The 22,387-nt window shown below is 45.2% G+C and overlaps 1 protein-coding gene across 1 annotated transcript in view; it reads right to left on the reverse strand.

The window, feature by feature from the left end:
* The window catches only part of LOC120315395 (breast carcinoma-amplified sequence 3-like), a 128,251-nt gene that overhangs the window by 15,833 nt on the left and 90,031 nt on the right, over positions 1 to 22,387 (reverse strand). The window contains exon 7 of the mRNA XM_039359667.1: positions 12,356 to 12,449. Within this exon, the coding sequence (XP_039215601.1) occupies positions 12,356 to 12,449 (94 nt within the window). The remainder of the gene's footprint in view (positions 1 to 12,355; positions 12,450 to 22,387) is intronic.

Raw genomic sequence — 22,387 nt, forward strand, 5'->3', positions numbered from 1 at the left:
AGCTCACCGTCCCAAGATCCATTTTTGAGAAACATTCAAAACTTCTTTGCCCCTTGCGCGCACAAACCCATTGAAATCTAGAGTGTACCAAATGGCTTCTCAGGATTCAAACAAGGGCCTGCGAAAAGCTTTTTAAGGGTTCCAAATTCCTCATTTGGACATGAAATTAACAGGATCCTTTCAGCTGTTATGACAAGGTCTGCTCAAAGAAAACCGAGCAAATTCAGTTCAATTTCCCATATGTAAGGTTGAGTAAGAGAGACACACACACAAACACACACACACACACACACACACAAACACCAGGTCTGCATCTCCTGCCTTAGCCACAAGCCTCTCTAAAAGGTTCGCCATCACTGCAATAAGGCTTCTGTGCAAACGATTGTGTGCATCGTTATTTAATGGACTAAAAATGGCAGGTGGAACCACTGAACAAGGAAAGGGAAAAAAAATAGAAGTGGAAGATGGCAACGTGAAGCTAAATTGCACCAATTTTTTTTTCTCTTTTTGTTGTGCTTTTCCCTGGCTGACTAATTTGCAAAGACAATCAGGGCAATCATTATCAGAGGATTAGGTTTTATATCAAGCTGCAACGGTAGCAGACAGGAAAACAAACCCAGTGGAGGAGACTTTGGGAAGATTGGCTATTTTGGAAGGTAAAATATACCACTTTACAATGCCTTGGTAAGGCCACACTTGGAATACGGCATCCAGTTTTGGTCACCACGAGGTAAGAAAGATGTCGGGACTCTAGAAAGAGTACAGGGAAGAGCAACAAAGATGATTAGGGGACTGGAGGCTAAAACATATGAAGGAACGGCTGCTAGAATTGGGTATGTCTAGTCCAGACATGTCAAACAGAAGGCCCGGGGGCCGGATGCGGCCCGCGAAGTGGTTTCATGTGGCCTGCGAAGTCATCCTGGAAATAGTGAGGGAACGGCCCCCGCTGCCTTGGCCCTGGCCCAGGCCAGCCGGGGGCCAATGTACAATTTTGTGGTGGCCAACTATGCTGAAATACATTCAGTCTTAGCTCCATAAGCCCCCCCCCCCTCGTGGCCTGAGAGGAACAGTGAGGTTCCTCCAGTGGACCATGTCTTGGCCCTTGGCCCGGTCCCACCCTCTTCTGCCAGAGACCCTCAGATCTGTCCCACTCCTGCCCAGGCCCCCACAGCCACTCTTGACGCGAACGATGTAGAGCTGGCCATGCCCACCCAACAGGCCATACCCACTCCATCCACATCCACCCAGTAGGCCATACCCACCCTGGCCACACCCACCTGGCCCCCTGAGGGCAGCTGCAATGCTGATACGGCCCTCAATGAAATTGAGTTTGACACCCCTGGTCTAGTCTAAAGAAGAAAAGGACGAGGGGTGACATGATAGCAGTGTTCCAATATCTCAGGGGCTGCCCCAAAGAAGAGGGAGTCAAGCTATTCTCCAAAGCGCCTGAAGGCAGGACAAGAAGCAACGGATGGAAACTAACCAAGGAGAGAAGCAACCTGGAACTAAGGAGAAATTTCCTAACAGTGAGAACAATTAACCAAGTGGAACAACCTACTTCCAGAAGTTGTGAATGGTCCATCACTGGAGGTTTTTTAAGAAGAGATTAGACAACCATGTGTCTGAAATGGTATAGGGTTTCCTGCCTGAGCAGGGGGTTGGACTAGATGACCTCCAAAGTCCCTTCCAACTTTATCCTCCTCATCATCATCATCATTATCTATCTGTCTGCCCCTTCCCCCCCCCCGAGATTGACAACAGAAGTTAAAACAAAAATACACACCCAGCTTTTGAACCTGTATTCCAGCAGTTCCCAACCTCCAGTCCGTGGATTGGTACCAGGCCGTGGCATACCAGCAATCAGTCCGCACAAATCAGCAAAGCCCCCATCCGCGGGATGCAGGCAGCACACAAAACCACACACTCTCCGGTCCGCGGAAAAAAATTTCTCCACAGAACCGGTCCCTGGTGCCCAAAAGGTAGGGACCTCTGCTGTATTCAGCATCAGACATTCAACATCAGACCGTAAATTCTCATTCTGTCCTAGCCATGAAAGCCAACTGGGCCAATCACCAGGAGACAGTGAGTTCTAGTCCCGCCTTTGGCATGAAAGCCAGCTGGGTGACTTTGGGCCAATCACCAGGAGACAGTGAGTTCTAGTCCCGCCTTCGGCATGAAAGCCAGCTGGGTGACTTTGGGCCGATCACCAGGAGAGGGTGAGTTCTAGTTCCCACTTAGCTATGAAAGCTGACTGAGTGATTTTGGACTGATCACCAGGAGACAGTGAGTTCTAGTTCCGGTTTAGGGATGAAAGCCAGCTGGGTGACTTTGGGCCAATCACCAGGAGAGGGTGAGTTCTAGTTCCACCTCAGGCATAAAAACCAGCTGGGTGACTTGGGGCTGATCACCAGGAGACAGTGAATTCTAGTTCTGTCTTAAACCATGAAATCTGAACTGGGTGATTTTTGAGCTGATCACTAGGAGACAGTGAGTTCTAGTCCTGCTTAAGGGATGAAAGCCACCTGGGTGACTTTGGGCCAATCACCAGGAGAGGGTGAGTTCTAGTTCTGCCTTCGGCATGAAAGCCAGCTGGGTGACTTGGGGCTGATCATCAGGAGAGGGTGAATTCTGGTTCCGCCTTAGCCATGAAAGCCGACTAGGTGATTTCGTGTGATCACCAGGAGACAGTGAGTTCTAGTCCCGCTTTAGGGATGAAAGCCAGCTGAGTGACTCTGAGCCAATCACCAGAAGACAGTGAGTTCTAGTCCTGCCTTAGTCACGAAAGCTAACTGGGTGACTCTGGGCCAGTCACTCTTTTTCAACCCAAGCCACCTCACAAGATTGTTGTGATGGGAAAAAGAGGAGGAGAAATGTGTGTTGGATATGTTTGCCATGTTGAGTTATTTGTAATAAATAAATAAATAAATAAAGGTGGGATACAAATGAATAAATAAAGTACATGAAAATAAAATATCTCAACGCAAGCCATGGAAATGTGTATGCTTTTTCATGTCCACATCCTTTTTTCTTCTTCTCCATCCAGGGCCCCCTTAAAAAAAAGTGAAGCCAGTTCTGCTAATATCATCCCCAAGTCCAAATTGTGAGGGTTTTTTTTTTTTTAATCAATTGTGTGATTTACAGACGATATAGCCGTGGTGAGAGGAGGCAGGGGGCAAGGAGAGTCAGTTAACAATTGCATTTAATGTCTGATGGGGTTTTTCCTGCACCCTCCATGCAAACCCCTGGTCCAGTTCATGGTGCTGAGCCAAAGTCGCCAGTGTTATAAAATGCTGCCATTAAAATATTTGTTTTAATTCTGACCTCACAGTCACAGCTAATAAACAAGAAAGGCAGTGGGAAATTGAAAAACATACTCAATGCAGCTGTTGGACTGGCTGGCTCACAACAAGAGTTCAACCGCACACTTTTAATTTGGCACTAAGAATAAATCCATACATTGCACTGTGTGTGCCAAAAATAACAGCATAACCGAGTTGGAAAGAACGCCGGAGGTCATCTAGTCCAACCCCCTGCTCAGGCAGGAAACCCTATACCATTTCAGACAAATGGCTGTCCAGTCTCTTCTTAAACAATGATGGAGCACCCACCACTTCTGAAGCTGGAAGAGATGGAGTGCCTTGTCTACAACTGAATGTTGCGCGAGTGTGCCACACATCTGGCTTGCATCTCTTTAGCAATGCACACTCCAGGACTCTTCTCCATTTCCCGAAGAGCTTAAACCAGGGGGACGTAAACCAGTTTAAACCAGAAGGACTAGCACTGATGATGTTACCTAGTTTGGGTAATAAAACGTCTGCAAGGAAACAAGCACGCTCAGAGAATACCAAAGGACCCTTCAGCTTAAACCAGGTTCGGAGCAGCCTTTGGCAAAGCATCCTATAAGACGCTCACTGGATTAATTAACTGTAGGGCATCAGAAACCAACAAGTTATTATCCTACCTAACGACTCTGTAGGAAATGAAAGTAGAATTTCCTAGATCCAGAAACATTTGGTAAAGAAGATACATGGCAAGCACCGATGATGGGTCCTACTAGAGTGCTAGTACTCTAGATCAGGGGTCTTCAAATTTGGCCCTTTTATGACTTGTGGACTTCAACTCCCAGTATTCCTCAACCAGCGTGCCTGGCTGAGGAATCCTGGGAGTTGAAGTCCACAAGTCATAAAAGGGCCAGGTTTGAAGATCCCTGTCATAGAACATAGTATCATAGGACTGGGAAGGACCTCAGAGGTCTTGCAGAGTGGAGGAGGAGGAGGAGGACGACTGTGAGGTCCTTGGTGCTCTCTGAGCTTGGTTGTTTTCTTGCAGACGTTTCATGACCCAGCTAGATAACATCATCAGTGCTAGAAAGGAGGAGGAGGAGGAGGAGGAGGAGGAGGAGGAGGAGGAGGAAGTCTGTGAGGTCCTTAGTGCTCTCTGAGCTTGGTTGTTTTCTTGCAGACATTTTATGACCCAGCTAGGTAACATCATCAGTGCTTAAAGGGAGTGGGGTTACTCTCTGTTTATATACAAGTGGTTTGCCCTATAAATCAAGGAACTAGCAACTCAGACATAGGAATTAACAATAGACAACAGCCTAATAAAGGAAGCTCCAAAAACACCCCTACTAACACTGACAGGGCCAGCCAGTTCTATATAAAAAGAGAGCAAACCCCACTCCCTTCTGGAAAAACCAGGTATTGATTCCTTTCCCTATAAAGGTTGGAGCAAATTCTCACTTCCAGTGGTAGAAGGTTCTGCAGGATCGGGACCAAAGTGGAAAAGGCTCTTTCTTGACCTTGTCAACCAGAATTCCTTGGACAGCATCCGCAGCAAGCTGCTTCCGCTGGAACAACTTCTCAGATACCCTGGACACATGTCATTTAGATAGGACAATATTTTAATAAACAATTCTCAGAATATTCTAAACTGTAGGAGAAGGAGGGGCAGAATCCAGAGGTGGAGTCATAAGAGGGATCAGCCTAGAATCTGTACGTAGTCACAAGCAGACTAAGTCCAATCTCCCTTGAATTCTGTGGACCCTTATTACTCAAAACCCTGCGCATGGGTTTTGAGTAATAAATTAATTTAATTGAACCTTCACGTGTGGAGCTTGTCAACCTTCAGACTTGTCAGTATCTTCACAACAGCCCTTCAAAGCAAACCAACATTAATTATCCCTAAACTGCAAGTCAGAACAAGTTTACTGAAGATCACTGTATCCATCCAAGAAGTAAAATTCTGCTTTTTACCACTTTACTACCTGCAGCATACCACTTCTCAGACAATTTTTGACTTGATAATGTTTCTGATTGTTAGCTCCCTCAAGCCTACTTCATAAACAGACAAACAATCAATCAGGCATAATAAGGTATGTCTGTGATTTATGGACTTCCCAAAAGTCACTGGAAAACCTTTTTAACAAGCAGCCCCATCGCTTTGAAGAGCGCTATTATACAGTCTATGAAAATAGTCTTTAGGGCCTGTATAATTGCTGGCGGCTAAGTGCTAAAGGCATTATATGAATAGGCATCAATAGTTGCCTGTTTACAAATGCTACATTCCCAGATGAAAATGTGCAGCAGCGGCCAAAAAAGCTAATACAATCCTGGGTTGTATAAACAGAGGCATAGAATCAAAATCAGGCGAAGTATTAGTACCGCTTTATAAAGCCCTAGTGAGACCACACCTGGAACACTGCAGCCAATTTTGGTCACCGTATCACAAAAAAGATGTTGAGAGTTTGGAAAAAATTCAGAGAAGAGCAACTAAGATGATCCAAGGGCTGGAGACCAAAACGTATGAAGAATGGCTGCGGGTCTTGGGTTTGGCCAGTCTAAAGAAAAGAAGAAATGGGGGAGATAGGATAGCAGTGTTCCAGTATTTGAGGAGCTGCCACAAAGAAGAGGGGGTCACATTATTCTCCAAAGCACCAGAGGGCAGGATGAGAAACAATAGTTGGAAACTGATCAAGGAGAGAAGCAACCTGGAATTAAGGAGAAACTTCCTGACAGTGAGGACAATTAACTAGTGGAATAGTTTGCCCCCAGAAATCGTGGGCACTCCATCACTGGAGATTTTTAAGGAGAGACTGGACATTCACCTGTCTTAGACGGTGTAGGTTCTCCTGCTTGAGCAGGGGGCTGGACTAGAAGACCTCCAAGGTCCCTTCCAGCTCTCTTCTATTCTTTGTAGATTCAAGCAGTCAGGATAGTAAAAGGCAGGACTTCCCAGAACATGGGCAAAAAGGTAGGATGAAAGTAACAATCTGTGTTGAAATGACTTCATGAGTCAAAAATCGTTTTATTCATTTAATCATTGTTTATATTTTTGACCTGCCCAGCTCCCTGAAAGAGGGGACTCATTCATTCATATGGGACAACAAGCTGTAAAGGAACAAACTTTTGAATGTGCTAACGTACAGTAGTAATTCCTCTAGCAGTTTGAGAAGGAGCTCTGATGGAGAATCTATGCCCATGATAAATCCCTCACGCTAACTGACTAATGGTCAGCTCTAGCTAGGCCAGTGTTTCTCAACGTGGGCCTCTTGAAAATGTGTGGACTTTAATTCCCAGAATTCCCCAGCCAGCATGGGTTCACGGTATCTAGCAAAGTGTCTAGTTTCATTTACCTAGTTTGGTAATGAAACATCTGCAAGAAAGCAACCAAGCTCAGAGAGCACCAAGGGCCCCACAGTCCTTCTCCTGCTCCTCCTCCTCCTCAGAGAGCATCAAGGACCCCACAGTCGTCGTCGTCCTCCTCCTCCTCCTCCTCCTCCTCCTCCACCACCTCCTCTACTACTACCTAGTTTGGTAATGAAACATCTGCAAGAAATCAACCAAGCTCAGAGAGCACCAAGGACCGCAAAGTCGTCCTCCTCCTCCTCCGCTCCACAAACCCCCCTCTCACCCAGCACTGATGATGTTACCTAGTTGGGTTATGCTCAGGAAACACCAAGGACTCCACAGTTCAGCCCTGAGCTACGAACATTCTCTTCTGTATTTCCCGAATTCACACATACCTCAGATTTATGGGGTGGCCTAGATTAACCGTGGATGTCACTGTCATCAGACCCATCACACAAGCAGAAAGCGTTGTTTTTAAGAGGGCGACGGGATTCTCTTGATGCAACTTAGCCTCCTCCACTGAGACCAATGAAAAAACGAACACTGATTAAGTAGCACCAGCTTTTAGAGCAGTGTTTCTCAACCTTGACAATTTTAAGGTATGTGGACTTCAACTCCCAGAATTCCACAGCCAGCATTGCTGGCTGTGGAATTCTGGGAGTTGAAGTCCACATGTCTTAAAATTGTCAAGGTTGAGAAACACTGTTTTAGAGTGAGCCTTAACTGGGCCGTTTTTCTTGGGAAAGCCCAACCCTCCTTGGGAACCAGCAGAATTGTGAAGAGTTGCCAGATCTTCAGATCTGGCAAACCGCACAAATCCAACAACTCGTTTAAGCCACGTCTGACGAAACAGATGGGACCAGCCGATCTCCAGCTCGTCCGAATCTAAAAAAAACTTTAACAATGTATATTTCAACACCACCAAAAGTCATATATCCAGTTCCTGCAGACTGGAGTCTCAACCAGTCACCGGTTTAGTCTAGCTTGGTTGAAGATGGAACATTTGATTCTACTGGATAGCCATGCTTTCGTGTTATCAAGATTATACACACAGTACGCTGAATTCCTGGCAGACCGTCACGTACCACATTAATTGCTTTGGAGGCCAATTCATAAACACCTAAATCAGCCTTCTCTCCCCCCCCCCCCCAAATGGGGCAGATTCCCTCTGTCTGCGACAACTTCCCAACCAGCAGTCCAAGGAGCGTCTGTCTCGGACGAATGCTTGCGGATTTACATTTGCAGGTCAGAATTGTTTTTATCAAGGTCATTGTAGCATCTGCAATGTTTGTAAACTATTTGGACCGCTTTAAATAAGGGAGAGAACTTGGTTTAAATTATTTCTTGCCAAACTTGGAATAGGAGAATGCTCCTGTGAACTCTGAGATGGGGTTTCTGGCACGCCGTGAGTTAAAGTACCTTTAGACTCACTAGGTGGTCTAAGCAGCTACTAACAGCCTAGGAGGAGTAGAACTTCAGTCTCAAGAGAAGCTGGTTCTGATCCTCCCCAAAGCATGGAATCATCTTGGCCAACTGCTTCATCTAATCAATTTCACAGGCTCTTGTGAAAATAATTGGCTTTATTCTACTATCTTCTTCACTTTTTTTTTTTTTAAATATGATAGATAGACGACTTTGTCATTTGGACCTCTTGGCCTGTAAGTAAAACTGACTTGACTGAAGTTCGTAGCAATTAAGCTCTTCAAGATCTTTTGTGAGCGTGACCGCTGCAGGAGACAGCAAGTTAAAATCATTCGAATTCATAAATCCCTGGAGATTGTTCTGTGTTCTGCTGGGTTTGTTTCCCCAAGCCAGGATTCACTTAACAACCAGTTGCTAACTTAACACCTGCTTCACACTGAACAACTGCTTCACACTTAACAAATGGGGCAAGAAAGGTTGTAAAAATGGGGCAAAACTCACTTAACAAATGTTTCGCTTAGCAAGAAAAGTCTGGGGCTGAATTGTGGTTGTAAATCAAGGACCTGACAGAAGGCCACCTAAAGAGACTAGAAGCATTTGAAATGTGGATTTACAGGTGGCTGTTATGTATAAGATGGGTTGACAAGATCAGAAATGAGGAGGTGATCAGCCGCCTGGGAAAGCCAAGGGAAATCATCAAAACAATTAAAAAACGAAAGTTAGAATATTTCGGACATGGGAAGCGACACCCAGAAAAATATGGCATACTCCATTTAATCCTCCAGGGAAAGATGGAAGGCAAACGAGGTCCAGGCAGAAGAAGAACATCGTGACTTCAAAATCTAAGGGACTGGTTTGGACAAAACTCAGCAGCACTTTTTCGTGCGGCTGCTGATAAAAACAGGATCGCCAACATGATCGCCAACATCCGATAACGGATATAGCAGAAGAAGAAGAAGAAGAAGAAGAAGAAGAAGAAGAAGAAGAAGAAGAAGAAGAAGAAGAAGAAGAAGAAGAAGAAGAAGAAGAAGAAGAGGAAGAAGAGGAAGAAGAAGAAGAAGAAGAAGAAGAAGAAGAAGAAGAAGAAGAAGTAGTAGTAGTAGTAGTAGTAGTAGTAATAATAGTAGTAGTAATAGTAGTCAAGGACCATCTGTATGCCATGGGAAGGGAACAAAGAAGTTAGCCAGTCCATTTGAGATCAGCCTGCCCACAAGCCTTATTTGGCTGAAAAAAGGGAGAGGAGAGGAGAGGAGAGGAGAGGAAAAGAGAGGAAAGGGGAGAAAAAAGAAAAAAGGAGAGGAGAGGAGAGGAGAGGAGAGGAGAGGAGAGGAGAGGAGAGGAGAGGAGAGGAGAGGAAAGGAAAGGAAAGGAAAGGAGAGGAGAGGAGAGGAGAGAAAAAAGAAAAAAGGAGAGGAGAGGAGAGGAGAGGAGAGAAGAGAAGAGGAGAGAAGAGAAGAGAAGAGAAGAAAAAGTCATGGAGGCTTCAAAGGCCAAGTTCAGATCGCTTCCCCTCACTCCCACCTGGGAAAAACTGGAGTAGAAAAGACATCTGAGTTACATCTCCAGGTTAAGCCTTAAGTGAAAAAGGATAAGTGGTATTAAATTTAGGAGAATATTTATACAAACCTCAAGAAATCAAGTAAGTTTTCCGGGGAGGCAGGAAAACGACAGAGAGGAGGAACGTTCAATTACCTTACTTTTGAAGTACATTAATGCCCATTTCCTACATTTATCGGCGGTGACATCCTGACCCAATGTAAATTTAATGCTGCAGAACTCTAAATGTGGTTTGAGAAAATGGGGGCCATCAGACCAGAAGGATCATTCCCTTTCTCTTGCTTAATAGCCTCGGCCAAGACTTAGCGTCATGTTCACCCAACTCTTAACTCAGCAGAGAGATCAGGTGGTTCCCAATATACATATTAGCTCTCAACGACAGATCTTCTGATATGTTGACTTACATATTAATACGAACGTGCCAAATTTGTGTCTTCCCAGACTAAGCAGGTATCCACCCTTTCCCAATGTCTGCAACGTACAGGAAGTTCTCAACTTACGACAGTTTGTTTGGTGACCCTTTGAAGTTATATAACGGTACTGCAGGGGTGTCAAACTCAATTTCACTGAGGGCTGCATCAGCACTGCGGTTGCCCTTGGGGGGCCGGGTGGGTGTGGCCAGAGTGGGTGCAGCCTACTGGGTGGGCGTGGATGGAGTGGGTGTGGCCTACTGGCTGGGCGTGGCCAGCTCTACATCATTCGCGTCAAGGGTTCCTGTGGGGGCCTGGGCAGGAGTGGGACAGATCTGAGGGTCTCTGGCAGAAGGGGGTGGGACCGGGGAAAGTGCCAAGGCATGGTCCACTGGGGCAAGTGCCAAGATGGCCACCACAAAATTGTATATTGGCTCCCGGCCAGCCTGGGCCAGGGCCAAGGCAGTGGGGGCCGTTCCTTCACTGTTTTCAGGATGGCTTCGCGGGCTGCATGAAACCACTTCGCGGGCCACATCCGGCCCCCGGGCCTTGTGTTTGACATGTCTGCGGTACTGAAAAAAAGTGACTTAGGACCATTTTTCACACTTAGGACCGTGGCGTTATCTAAATGGGTCACATGATCCAAATTCAGACGGTTCATATTTATGACCGTTGCAGTGGTCCCCGTGTCACATGATCCCCTTTTGGGACCTTCTGACAAACAAAATCGACGGGAAATCCAGAGTCATTTCACAACTGAAGTCGGAACTGAAGAAGCTTCTTGGAGGAGAAGCGAAACAACTTCCAAGAAAAAAAAAAACACAAAGAAAAGTCCAGTTGCCTTTTGAAAAAAAAAAAGCACCTTTGGGAGAACAACTGCAGCGATTCGCTTAACAGGCAGGCACAGCCACACATCTCTGTGCATCAATGATTCACCTGTGGAGATGGTTACCAGCGTCAAATTCCTGGGTGTGCAGCTAACGAATAGGCTGACTTGGTTGCTCAACAGCGAGACACTGTTGAAGCGGGCACAGCAGGGCCTGCATTTTCTGCATCGCATGAGAAAAGCACATCTTCCTTCCCCTGTCCTGACCACTTTCTACAGGGGGACGATCGAGAGCATCCTGTCATACGGCATCACAGTCTGGTTTGGAGGCATCCCTGCTTCAGACAGGAAGGTGGGGCAGAGAGTGGTGAGGAGGGTAGAAAAGATCATTGGCAGTTCCCTCCCTCCCATCCAGGACATAGCACAGAAGCGCTGCTTTAATAGGGTCCATAAGATTATCTGGGACACGACATATCCTCTCCACGACCTGTTTTCCTTGTTCCCTTCTGGGAGGGGACTCCGTGGTATCCAAAGCAGAACATCCAGATTCAGCCATAGTTTCATTCCATACGGCATTAACCTTGTGAACTCTCACGCTTCCCCCTTCCCTTATATATTCAAGATGGACAGCATTTAATATTTATTTGCTACGTATACGTAGGGATGTGGGTCTATACATATGTTGTATACAGTATGTTTTAGGTGTGTGTGTCATGTATGTGTTTCACTTTGAGAGCGGGCAACTAAATTTCATTTTTGAGGTGTGCCGTTGTGCCCGCAGTAAAAAAAATGACAATAAAGGTTATCTTATCTTAATTGTGGCAAAAAAGGTCGCGAAACGGGGCAAAAGTCACTCCCATGAAAATTTGGGGCTGAGTTATTTCCGTAACTCGAGGAGTATCTGTAGTTAAAGGATGCACAAAGGATGCTCTTGGGGGGGGGGGAAGCTGGAGGGGCAAAGCCAGATCAGATAAACAATAGGGCTTGTGTCTTTCACCTGAGACCAAATAAGGCTCTTCTGCTACCCATGTCCCATTTTGAACTGCTATTTCAGGTGGCAAACTTTGTGAAAGATGTTGTCAGTGCTGCTAACACTGGATGTTCTTGCTTTGACAACCTATGGAGATGCAGCCTTTTTCCTTCTTATGCTTTACTCTTAGAATTAGATGATGGGGGGGGGAGGAATGTGACGGGAGTTAGTTAGACATAACAATATTGAAATAGTGCGTGAATTCAGGGCTTTTGAAATAAGAGATGATAAGAAATTGCGGGATGGAGTAATCGAGGGAAGGTCTGCATTTCAAACTAATTGGAGAATGTGATTTATGACTGTAAATTAGAGGAGGGAATTGTGCTTTGATACTATGTGCTCAGGGGAGGGGAATTCAGTTTTGGGCTTCAACTGTGTTAGTGCCCTAGAAGTTCTTTGAAGAGTTTCATCTGTCGGAACCATAACAGATGTCATAGCAAGCAAAGTGATCCATAATGCACCACAAGGGGAAAAAAATGCTTACCGCTGGGGTTGAAAGCCATGCAGCAGATGGGCTTCTCGTGGGCAGGGAAGTGCGCTACGACGCCGTCACTATCGGAGTCCTCACTCACCAGGACCTGTGAAATAGCAGAGAAAATGGAAGATGAGACGTGCAAATGCCGTTTGGTTCCATTACATTGGAAGCCCACGGATTCCTCCAGTAGTTAAGGCACCAGGCTAGAAAGTGGGAGTGCTAGTCTGGCCTTAGCCATGAAAGCCAGCTGGGCGACTTTGGGCCAATCACCAGGAGATGGTGAGTTCTACCCCCACCTTAGCCATGAAAGCTAGCTGGGTGATTTTGGGCCAATCACCAGGAGACGGTGAGTTTTAGTCCCGCCTTAGTCATGAAAGCCAGCTGGGTGACTTTCGGCCAATCACCAGGAGGTGGTGAGTTCTTGTCCCGCCTCAGCCATGAAAGCCAGCTGGGCAACTTTGGGCCAATCACCAGGAGAAGGTGAGTTCTAGTCCCGCCTTAGCCATGAAAGCCAGCTGGGTGACTTTGGACCAATCTTTTTCTCTCAGCCTAACCCTAACCCACCTCAAAGGGTTGTTGTTGTGGGGAAATAAGAGGAGGAAGGTGTGTTAAATATGTTTGTCATCTTGAGTTATTTGTATAAATAATAAAGGTGGGCTGCATAAGTAAGTAAGTAAATAAATAAGTAAGTAAGTAAATGGATGGATGGATGGATGGTTGGATGGATGGACGGATCAATAAACAAACAAACAAATAAATATCCTTTCTTAAGTCCTCCAAGTAAGGAATGACCCTATAAACTTCATTAGGCATAAGGAAAATTACATCTGCTTGCAAAAGGCCTCCTTCTTCCAGCTGAAGGATCTTCCACTAGAGGTAGAATTAGGTGTGGTTAAAAAAAAAACTAAGCAGGGTCAGACGTGGGCCGCATTTCATGTTCCCATAAAATCACCGCAGTCAACTTTATTTTTTTATTTTTTTACAAAGCGGAACTTGGCAAGTTCCCCAGTCCTTCTTACTAACACAAACTTATCCGAAGGAGGCACCACCTCTCCTTCAAGTCGGTGTCAACTCTTAATGACCACCTACAGATAAGATTTCCTCTAGGGGTGAATTGTCCCTAATCTAGTCTTTAAAATTATTATTTTCTTTAATGGAAGCTTTTTCACAAGATAAAAAGACCTAACCTGGTGTAGGGGACCTCTGGGATTCTCTGAGCTTGATTGGTTTTTTTGCAGATGTTTCATGACCCAACTAGATAACATCATCAGTGCTAGAAGGGAGGTGGGGGTTCTCTCACTATTTACATAAGTGGCTTGATCTATCAGTGCATGGGGGCGGGGAGTGTTGATCTCTTGTGGGGTCCTTGGTGCTCCCTAAGCTTGGTTGTTTTCTTGCAGAAGTTTCATGACCCCTCTAGGTAACATCATCAGTGCTAAAAGGGAATGGGGTATGGGAGTGGGAGTGGGAGGAGGAGGAGGAGGAGGAGGAGGAGGAGGACAGTGGAGTCCTTGGCGCTCCCTAAGCTTGGTTGTTTTCTTGCAGAAGTTTCATGACCCATCTAGGTAACATCATCAGTGCTACAAAGGAATGGGGTGTGGGAGTGGGAGTGGGAGGAGGAGGAGGAGGGGAGGACAGTGGAGTCCTTGGTGCTCTCTAAGCTTCGTTGTTTTCTTGCAGACGTTTCTTTACTCAAATAGGTAATATGAAAACCTCACTTTCTTATAGCACTCTGTGACTCCTCTTATGTATGCAGTTGATGGGACATTATGGTGGGTGAAAAACAGCACTATCCACTCAGCAATCCAGCTGAGGTTGAATCTAATGAACCACTGAGACAGCTGTGGTATTGTTGATTAAACTGCACATTCATTGAGGTCATGAATATTCTTTGAACTAGCTGTCTAATTGTTATAGCTAAACCAGAAATCTAATATTAGTTTTCTTTTTGTTTTTCTTTAAGCCTCCCTCAATTTAGACCTTGTACTTTTGGCCAATGTTATGGCTGGCCAACAAGAAAAGTTGCATCAATCCAGCCCAACGCAATGGTATCATTATTTTGCAAAACATGTAATGACAACAAAGGGCAACCTGTGACCCACATCCTGACACACATAAAAGCACCTCAAAAAAATATTCCAGCTCTATCAAACGTTAGCAGGAAAAAAGCTAACTATCGCACCAATGGGCAACACCTCAGCAGTTCTTCTCTTTTTAGTGGAATCCACCATCAAGCTAGCTTGATTTCGACTAGCTTTGGCTCAGTCAGGGCCATTAATCTGCAATGAAAATGTCTTCCTGAGAAAAGGCAGAGCTCCTTAAATAAAAGTGAAGGCAGATATTTCAGAGGGAATGTGGGGGAGGGGCAGAGAGAGTGGGGGAAAGAGGGAAGGAAAGAAAAATGAGGGAGAGAAGGAGAGAGATGGAAAGAGAGAGAGAGAGAGAGAGAGAGAGAGAGAGAGAGAGAGAGAGAGAGAGGGATGATAGGTTACCAGATGACAGACATAAACAGACAAAACGAAAAAGCAAAAATTTCAAATGATGGAGCACCACAATTCCAGGAGGCAAGCTGGTCCACTGATTAATTGTTCTCACTGTCAGGAAGTTTCTCCTTAGTTCTAGGTTGCTTCTCTCCTTGATGAGTTTCCACCCATTGCTTCTTGTCCTGCCTTCAAGGGCTTCGGAGAATAGCTTGACTCCCTCTTCTTTGGGGCAGTCCCTGAGATATTGGAACGCTGCTATCATGTCCCCCCTCGTCCTTCTCTTCATTAAACTAGACATACCCAATTCCAGCATCGTTCCTTATATGATTTGGCCTCCAGTCCCCTGATCATCTTTGTTGCTCTTCTCTGCACTCTTTCTAAAGTCTCAACATCTTCTTTACATCGTGGTGACCAAAACTGGATGCCGTATTCCAAGTGTGGCCTTACCAAGGCCTTGTAAAGTGGTATTAACCCTTCTCGTGATCTTGATTCTATCCCTCTGTTATGCAGCCTAGCACTGTGTTGGCCTTTTTGGCAACTGCAGCACACTGCTGACTCATATTGTTGTTGTTAAATTAGTAACACGATTGTTAAGTGAATCTGGCTTTCCCATTGGCTTGGCTTGCCATCAGGTCACAAATGAGGGTCACATGACCCCGGGACACTGCGACTGTCATAAATACGAGTCAGCGGCCAAGCATCTGAATTTTGATCACGTGACCCTGGGGACACTGCAACGGTCACAAGTGTAAAAAACAGTCCTAAGTCACTTTTTTGCCGTACAGTCAAAAATCACTGTACGGCATTGAAAAAAGTGACTTAGGACCCTTTTTCACACTAATGACCCTTGCAGGGTCACGTGATCAAATTTTTGGTTGCCCGGCAACTGGCAGCTCTTTATTATTGCACTGTCCTGGGGTCATGTGATCACCGTTCGTAACCTTCCCAGCTGGCTTCTGACAAGCAAAGTCAATTCGTTTAATGACCGCACGATTCACTTAACAACCGCAGTGGATTTGCTTCACAAGTATGGCAAAGAAGGTTGTAAAATGGGGGCGAAACGCAACAGCTGCCCTGCTTAGCAACAGAAATTTTGTGCTCGATAGTGGTCATTATACATAGCATAGCATAGCATAGCATAGCATAGCATAGTATAGCATAGCTTGCATCGCATAGCATAGCATAGCGTAGCATAGTACAGTGGTGACGAACCTATGGCACGTGTGCCAAAGGCAGCACTCAACGCCTTCTCTGTGGGCACGCGTGCCATCGCCCCAATCCCGCCTCCTCCTACGGCCCCTTCCTCACCAGCAGCCTCCCCCCAGAGGAGAGTTTACCCTAGGTGCAGCTCGTGTGGAGCAGCGCAGCCAAGAACATGGCAGCCGGGCAAGACTCCGCCCACACGCCCCATCGCGTGCAGATGATGCTGCGGGGCGTGGGCAGAGGGCATGGCTGCCATGGTGCTTCTGGGCCGCCTGGGTGATCTGCGGTGGGCCATGGAGGCGGGGGATGGCCCTGAGGCTGGGGGAAAGGCAGGGGCAGGGAGCAGGGTGGGGGCGGGTTGGTTTTTGGGCACTCAGTCTCTAAAAGGTTCGCCATCACTGGTATAACATAGCATAGCATAGCATAGCATAGCATAGCATAGCATAGCATAGCATAGCATAGCATAGCATGGCATAACACAACACAACACAACACAACACAATCTATACATTAGCCTGTCCCAGCTGGTCAGGCAGCGAAGGTGACTGGCGGACCAGTCAGTTAAAGAATTCCGACTGGTGGGGTCCCGAGTTTTCTCTGCCATTGCCCCCGACCGGTGGAATATCCCCCCCCCCTGAAGGTGAGGCTACCCCCCCCACTCTCCTGGCCTTCTGAAAAGGGGTTAAAACATGGCTCTCCGGACTTGCTTGGGACTGGTTAGTGCCTTGAGAGCTCTCTCCTTGCCCTTTTCACTAATTTTTAACAAGGTTTAATCATCCTTGCCTCCTTCTAAATTTTACATTTGATACATTTTAAATGCTCACATTTAAAATTTTTATACTTTTAACTTTGTATTGTACATTCACCCGGAGACCCTCTCTGAGGGAGATGGGTGGTTTAAAAATGTGATTTTTTTAAAAAAAATAAAAAAATTAAATTAAAAATAAATAAAATTATGATAAACTTTCCCTTAGGTCAGTGGTTCTCAACCTGTGGGTCGGGACCCCATTTGGGGTCGAATGACCATTTCAAGGCTGTCCGCCATTTTTTTCCCCCTTTTCCTTAGCTGTGCTACTCCCTTTTATTCTATTGGCTTTCGAAAGCCAGTAGAATAGACTCTCTTGAATAGAGTCCAATTCTATTGGCTTTCAAAAGCCAATAGAAATTGTCCAGGCTGTCTCTGCCCTGCTGAGCCCGCCAAAAGTCCCATTCTGCAAACGGTGCTGCACCAGTTGAGTAGTCCTCAACTTACGACCGGTTGGGGGGGTCGCGGCATTAAAAAGGTTGAGAACCACTGGGTTATGTGCTGGGGTCCTACAAATTCAGGAGAAAATAAGCCGTGCTTGTGAGATAAACTTTAAACGTTTAAACTAGAGATCTACGGTCCTTGAGCTGTTTTCATATTCTACCGTTCTTCCTTTCTGTAAAGTATCTGGGAGCAGTTCAGAGTATCAAAACGGTAGGCTCCTCTTTAAAACTGACAGGAATTCCTCAAAAATGCAGTTTTTCCTTCCTTGTGAAGGCTGAACTTTGGAAGGACTGCATCCTGAATGGAGATTTGTAAGTCAGGCCTTGACACTTTCCGTGCAAACCTATAATAATAATAATGATGATGATGATGATGATGTTGGAAGGGACCTTAGAGGTCATCTAGTCCAACCCCCTGCTCAGGCAGGAAACCCTAGACCAGTGGTGGCGAACCTATGACACGTGTGCCAGAGGTGGCTGTCATGGTTCCGACTAATGAAACACTTCAAAGAACTTCCAGGCATTGATTTTCCTAAAAGTCATTTATTGTTACAAAATGTCGGCATAGGTATAATGGAGGTTCATGCCAGAATCTGAATTTTTCTTGCTGGCATCTCACTTTTCTTGCTAAACCCCTCCCTTATCTTGCAGTCACAAGTCACATCTTCCAATTAGCCCAGAGGGCAGAGATTCACTTCCCTTCCTTTTCCCTGGCTTTTGTTATTTCCTCTCCCTTTTCTCTGTCGTCTGAATTAACTCTAAAAATACTAGACAGTTCTGCATATTTTGACAGAGCAAGAATATTCAATATTAGCAGCGGTGACAGCTGTTGCCATGCGTGCCACTGCCACCAGCAGCAGGTCTATCAGGCCGCCACTGCCGCCTGGAGCAGGAGCCCCGCCCAGCACAAAGGAGGCAAACTGGCCGACTAGCAACCTCGAGTAGAGGTGGTGAAGCAGAGGTCACCAGCCATTGTCGATTGACGGACTGGAAGAAAAGGGAGGGGTAAGCATTTTACATGCGTGCGTGCACACGTGGGGCCACGAGCATGCATGCACTGCAAAGAGGGCGGGGCTAGTGCCTGCATGATACTCACTAGCCCTGCCCCATTCTTGCGTGGTGCAGCGCCTTGTATCTGCACCCCGTGGCACAGCGGCAGCCGTTTTTGCGCCTTGCAGCATGTTGGTCCATTTTTGTGCCCCTGGTTTTTGCATGCCAGAGGCAACACTCAGAGGCGCCTTCCTGCCCCCCCCAAGGGCACCACAATGCTGACACGGCCCTGGCACTTTGTGATAAATAAGTGGATTTTGGGTTGCAGTTTGGGCACTCGGTCTCTAAAAGGTTCGCCGTCACTGCCCTATACCATTTTGGACAAATGGCTGTCCAGCCTCTTCTTAAAAACTTCCAGTGTTGGAGCATTCACCGCTTTTGGAGGCATTGGTTAATTACTCTCACTGTCAGGAAGTTTCTCCTTAGTTCCAGGTTGCTTCTCTCCTTGATGAATTTCCATCCGTTGCTTCTTGTCCTGCCTTCAGGCGCCTTGGAGAATAGCTTGACTCCCTTTTCTTTGTGGCAGCCCCTGAGATATTGTTTTTATTTATATAAATATATATAAATAATGCTAAAGCTCAGGATGTTACAACACAGCCAACCACCCAGGATGGTGCAACACAGAACTCAGGATATCACTACACTAGATTTCAGGATGTCATCACACAACCCATTACCCAGGTCGTTACAACACAAAAGACTAATGGGCACACAGCCAGCATCTCAACTACTCAGAATGTTATGAAACAGCCAAACAATCCACAAACAATAACTCCAACACAGCCAACCAATCCACCTACAGCAGCGGTTCTCAACCTGTGGGTCGGGACCCCATTTGGGGTCGAACAGCCATTTCACAGGGGTCGCCAAACAACGCAGTCCGCCATTTTTTCCCCCTTTTTCTTAGCTGTGCTACTCCCTTTTATTCTATTGGCTTTTGGAAGCCAATAGAATAGACTCTCTTGAATAGAGTCTAATTCTATTGGCTTTCCAAAGCCAATAGGAATTATCCAGGCTGTCTCTGCCCTGTTGAGCACACCAAAAGTCCCATTCTACAAACGGTGCTGCACCAGTTGAGTAGTCCTCAACTTACGACCGGTTGAGTAGTCCTTGACTTACAACCGGTTGGGGGTCGCGGCATTAAAAAGGTTGAGAACCACTGACCTACAGCAACTAAGCCAGCACTCCACACACCCCCACCTATATACCAATATATATAGAGAGACGGCAGCTCCGATCACACTTTGCTCACACAAGCACGAAGCCGAAGACCCCAGCCTGAAGATGACAAGTGGGACCTCGTCGAAATGTCGCCAAGATACTCTCAATCTTACACAGGAAAAGACTCAAATACATCATGTTTTTATGTAGGTCTTTGGTCATTCGGGTTTTCTCCCGCATCAAATTGGAAGTGTCTTGGCGACATTTCGACAAAGTCTCATTCATCATTCACCAGCCTGAAGATAACGAATGAGACTTCGTCGAAATGTCGCCAAGACACTTCTAATTTGACGCGGGAGAAAACCCGAATAACCAAAGACATATATATATATATGTATATGTATATGTATATTGTTTTGTTATACTGAAGGTGAGAATCTATTAGGCAGAAGGGAGTGACAGATTGTACCAGTATTTAATTTCTATTTGGTTAAGAATTGATTTTAAAAACCACAGCCAACAAAGATGGCTTATCAAATATCAAGAATCTATGAGCAAAGTCACCCTTTGGGCCCCAGGCCAATCACTTAACAGATAAATGACCTTCCAACAATAAAACATCAACCTACCAATGTCGGCTTTTATTGGCTGTTTATTTATGCTTACACTCTTTTCACGGATGATAAATGACTGCCCTGGCCATTGACTTCCTCCCAAGCCATCAGGATCAAGGGAACTGATAGTACCACTTTACAGCTCACTAGTGAGGCTACACTTGTATCCTGCTTTGCTCACCACAATATGAAGAAGATGCTGAGACTCTGGAAAGAGTACAGAGAAGAACAACAAAGATGATCAGGGGACTGGGGGCTGGAATTGGATATGTCTAGTTTAACGAAGAGAAGGACGAGGGGGGACATGATAGAAGTGTTCCAGTATCTCAGGGAAAGTTGGACCATAAGAAAGGCTGAACAACAAAGAATAGAGGCCTTTGAACTCTGGTGCTGGAGAAGACTCCTGCAAGTCCCTTGGACTGCAAGGCGATCAAACCAGTCAGTCCTGGAGGAGATCAGCCCTGACTGCTCTTTAGAAGGCCAGATCCTGAAGTTGAAACTCAAGTACTTTGGCCACCTAATGAGAAGGAAGGACTCCCTGGAGAACAGCCTAATGCTGGGAAAGATGGAAGGCAAGAGAAGAACGGGACAACAGAGAATGAGGTGGCTGGATGGAGTCACTGAAGCAGGAGGCATTAGCTTAAATGGACTCCAGAAGATGGTAGAGGACAGGAAGGCCTGGAGGAACGTTGTCCATGGGGTCGCGATGGGTCGGACACGACTTTGCAACTAACAACAATATCTCAGGGACTTCCACAAAGAAGAGCAGTCAAGCTATTCTCTAAAGCACCTGAAGGCAGGAGAAGAAGCAACGGATGGAAACTAACCAAGGAGAGAAGCAACCTAGAACTAAGGAGAAATTTCCTGACAGTGAGAATAGATAATCAGCAGAACAACCTGCCTCCAGAAGCTATGAATGCTCCAACATTGGAAGTTTTTAAGAAGAGACTGGACAGCCATTTGTCTGAAATTTGTCTTGCCTGAGCAGGGGGTTGGACTAGATGACCTCCAAGGTCCCTTCCAACTTTATTATTATTATTATTATTATTATTATTATTATTATTATTATTATTATTAACTGCAGTAATTCACTTAACTACTGTGGCAAGAAAATTGTAAACTGGGGCAAAACTTACTTAACAAATGTCTCACTTAGCGATGTAAATTTGGGACTCAATTGTGAAGTCGAGAACTACCTGTATTGGGACTAAGACTTGTAGGGCTTTGTAGCCATTTATTGTCAGTTCTGCCTGTGACTCCTCTGGATAATAGAATATGTGAGCCAGGTCTGGATTGATTGATTCATAGATTGATTGATAGATAAAATTTCTACCCCAGAGTAGAATTTGAATACCAGAATGCATTGATAAATATATGTATGAATTGCCTCTTGGATTCATACTTTTTTTTAATCCTTTGCCTTTCCTTGTATATGCCCAAACGCTTATACTATAAATAATCAGCTATATAGTAGACTTGGCAGGTTTAAAGCCAAGAAAACTTTTTTAAAAAGGCAGTTATTTCAGACAAATTCTGGGTGGTCTCCCACCTAATGAATTAATGAAGAGAAAATAAATTAAAAGGTCATACAAAAATGTAACTCCAGTCAGTAAAAGTTTATGTATTTACATTTGGTTGGGGGGAGAGGAACACAGTATATATTTATTTTTACTCATTTTAGCTAATTAATGCTTCCAAAGAAACCATCATTATTTTTAAATGAAAAAAAATGCAAACACTTCATTAAAAGGACATTTAAACAAGTTCACAAATCTTACTAATGTATTTAGGCTGACCACAGATTTGTTTGAACTCTCAATAATTATTTTTATCCAACTTTCAAATATGAACATCACGGCCAAATTTAATAACTCAGCCTTTTTAAAGAAAAAAAAGCTAGTTCTCCAAATGGATGGAAGGAAGGAAGGAAGGAAGGAAGGAAGGAAGGAAGGAAGGAAGGAAGGAAGAGAAAGAAAGAAAGAAAAATTAAGGAAGGAAGAAAGGAAAGAAAGAAGGAAAGAGCAAAAAAAGAAAGAAAGAAAGAAAGAGAAAGAAGGAAGGAAAAGACAGAAGGAAGGAAAGAAGGAAGAAAGAAAGGAAGGAAAGAAAGAAAGAAAGAAAGAAAGAAAGAAAGAAAGAAAGAAAGAAAGAAAGAAAGATTATTCTATTCTATTCTAAGCCACTTTTTTCAGTGCCATTGTAACTTGGAACGGTCACTAAATTAATGGTTGTAAGTCGAGGACTACTGGACTGCTTCTGCCCTTTTAGACTGAGAGGGATTT

The sequence above is a fragment of the Crotalus tigris genome, unplaced genomic scaffold (genome assembly GCF_016545835.1).
Source record: "Crotalus tigris isolate CLP2741 ecotype Arizona unplaced genomic scaffold, ASM1654583v1 scf7180000019099.140709, whole genome shotgun sequence".
NCBI lineage: Eukaryota > Metazoa > Chordata > Lepidosauria > Squamata > Viperidae > Crotalus > Crotalus tigris.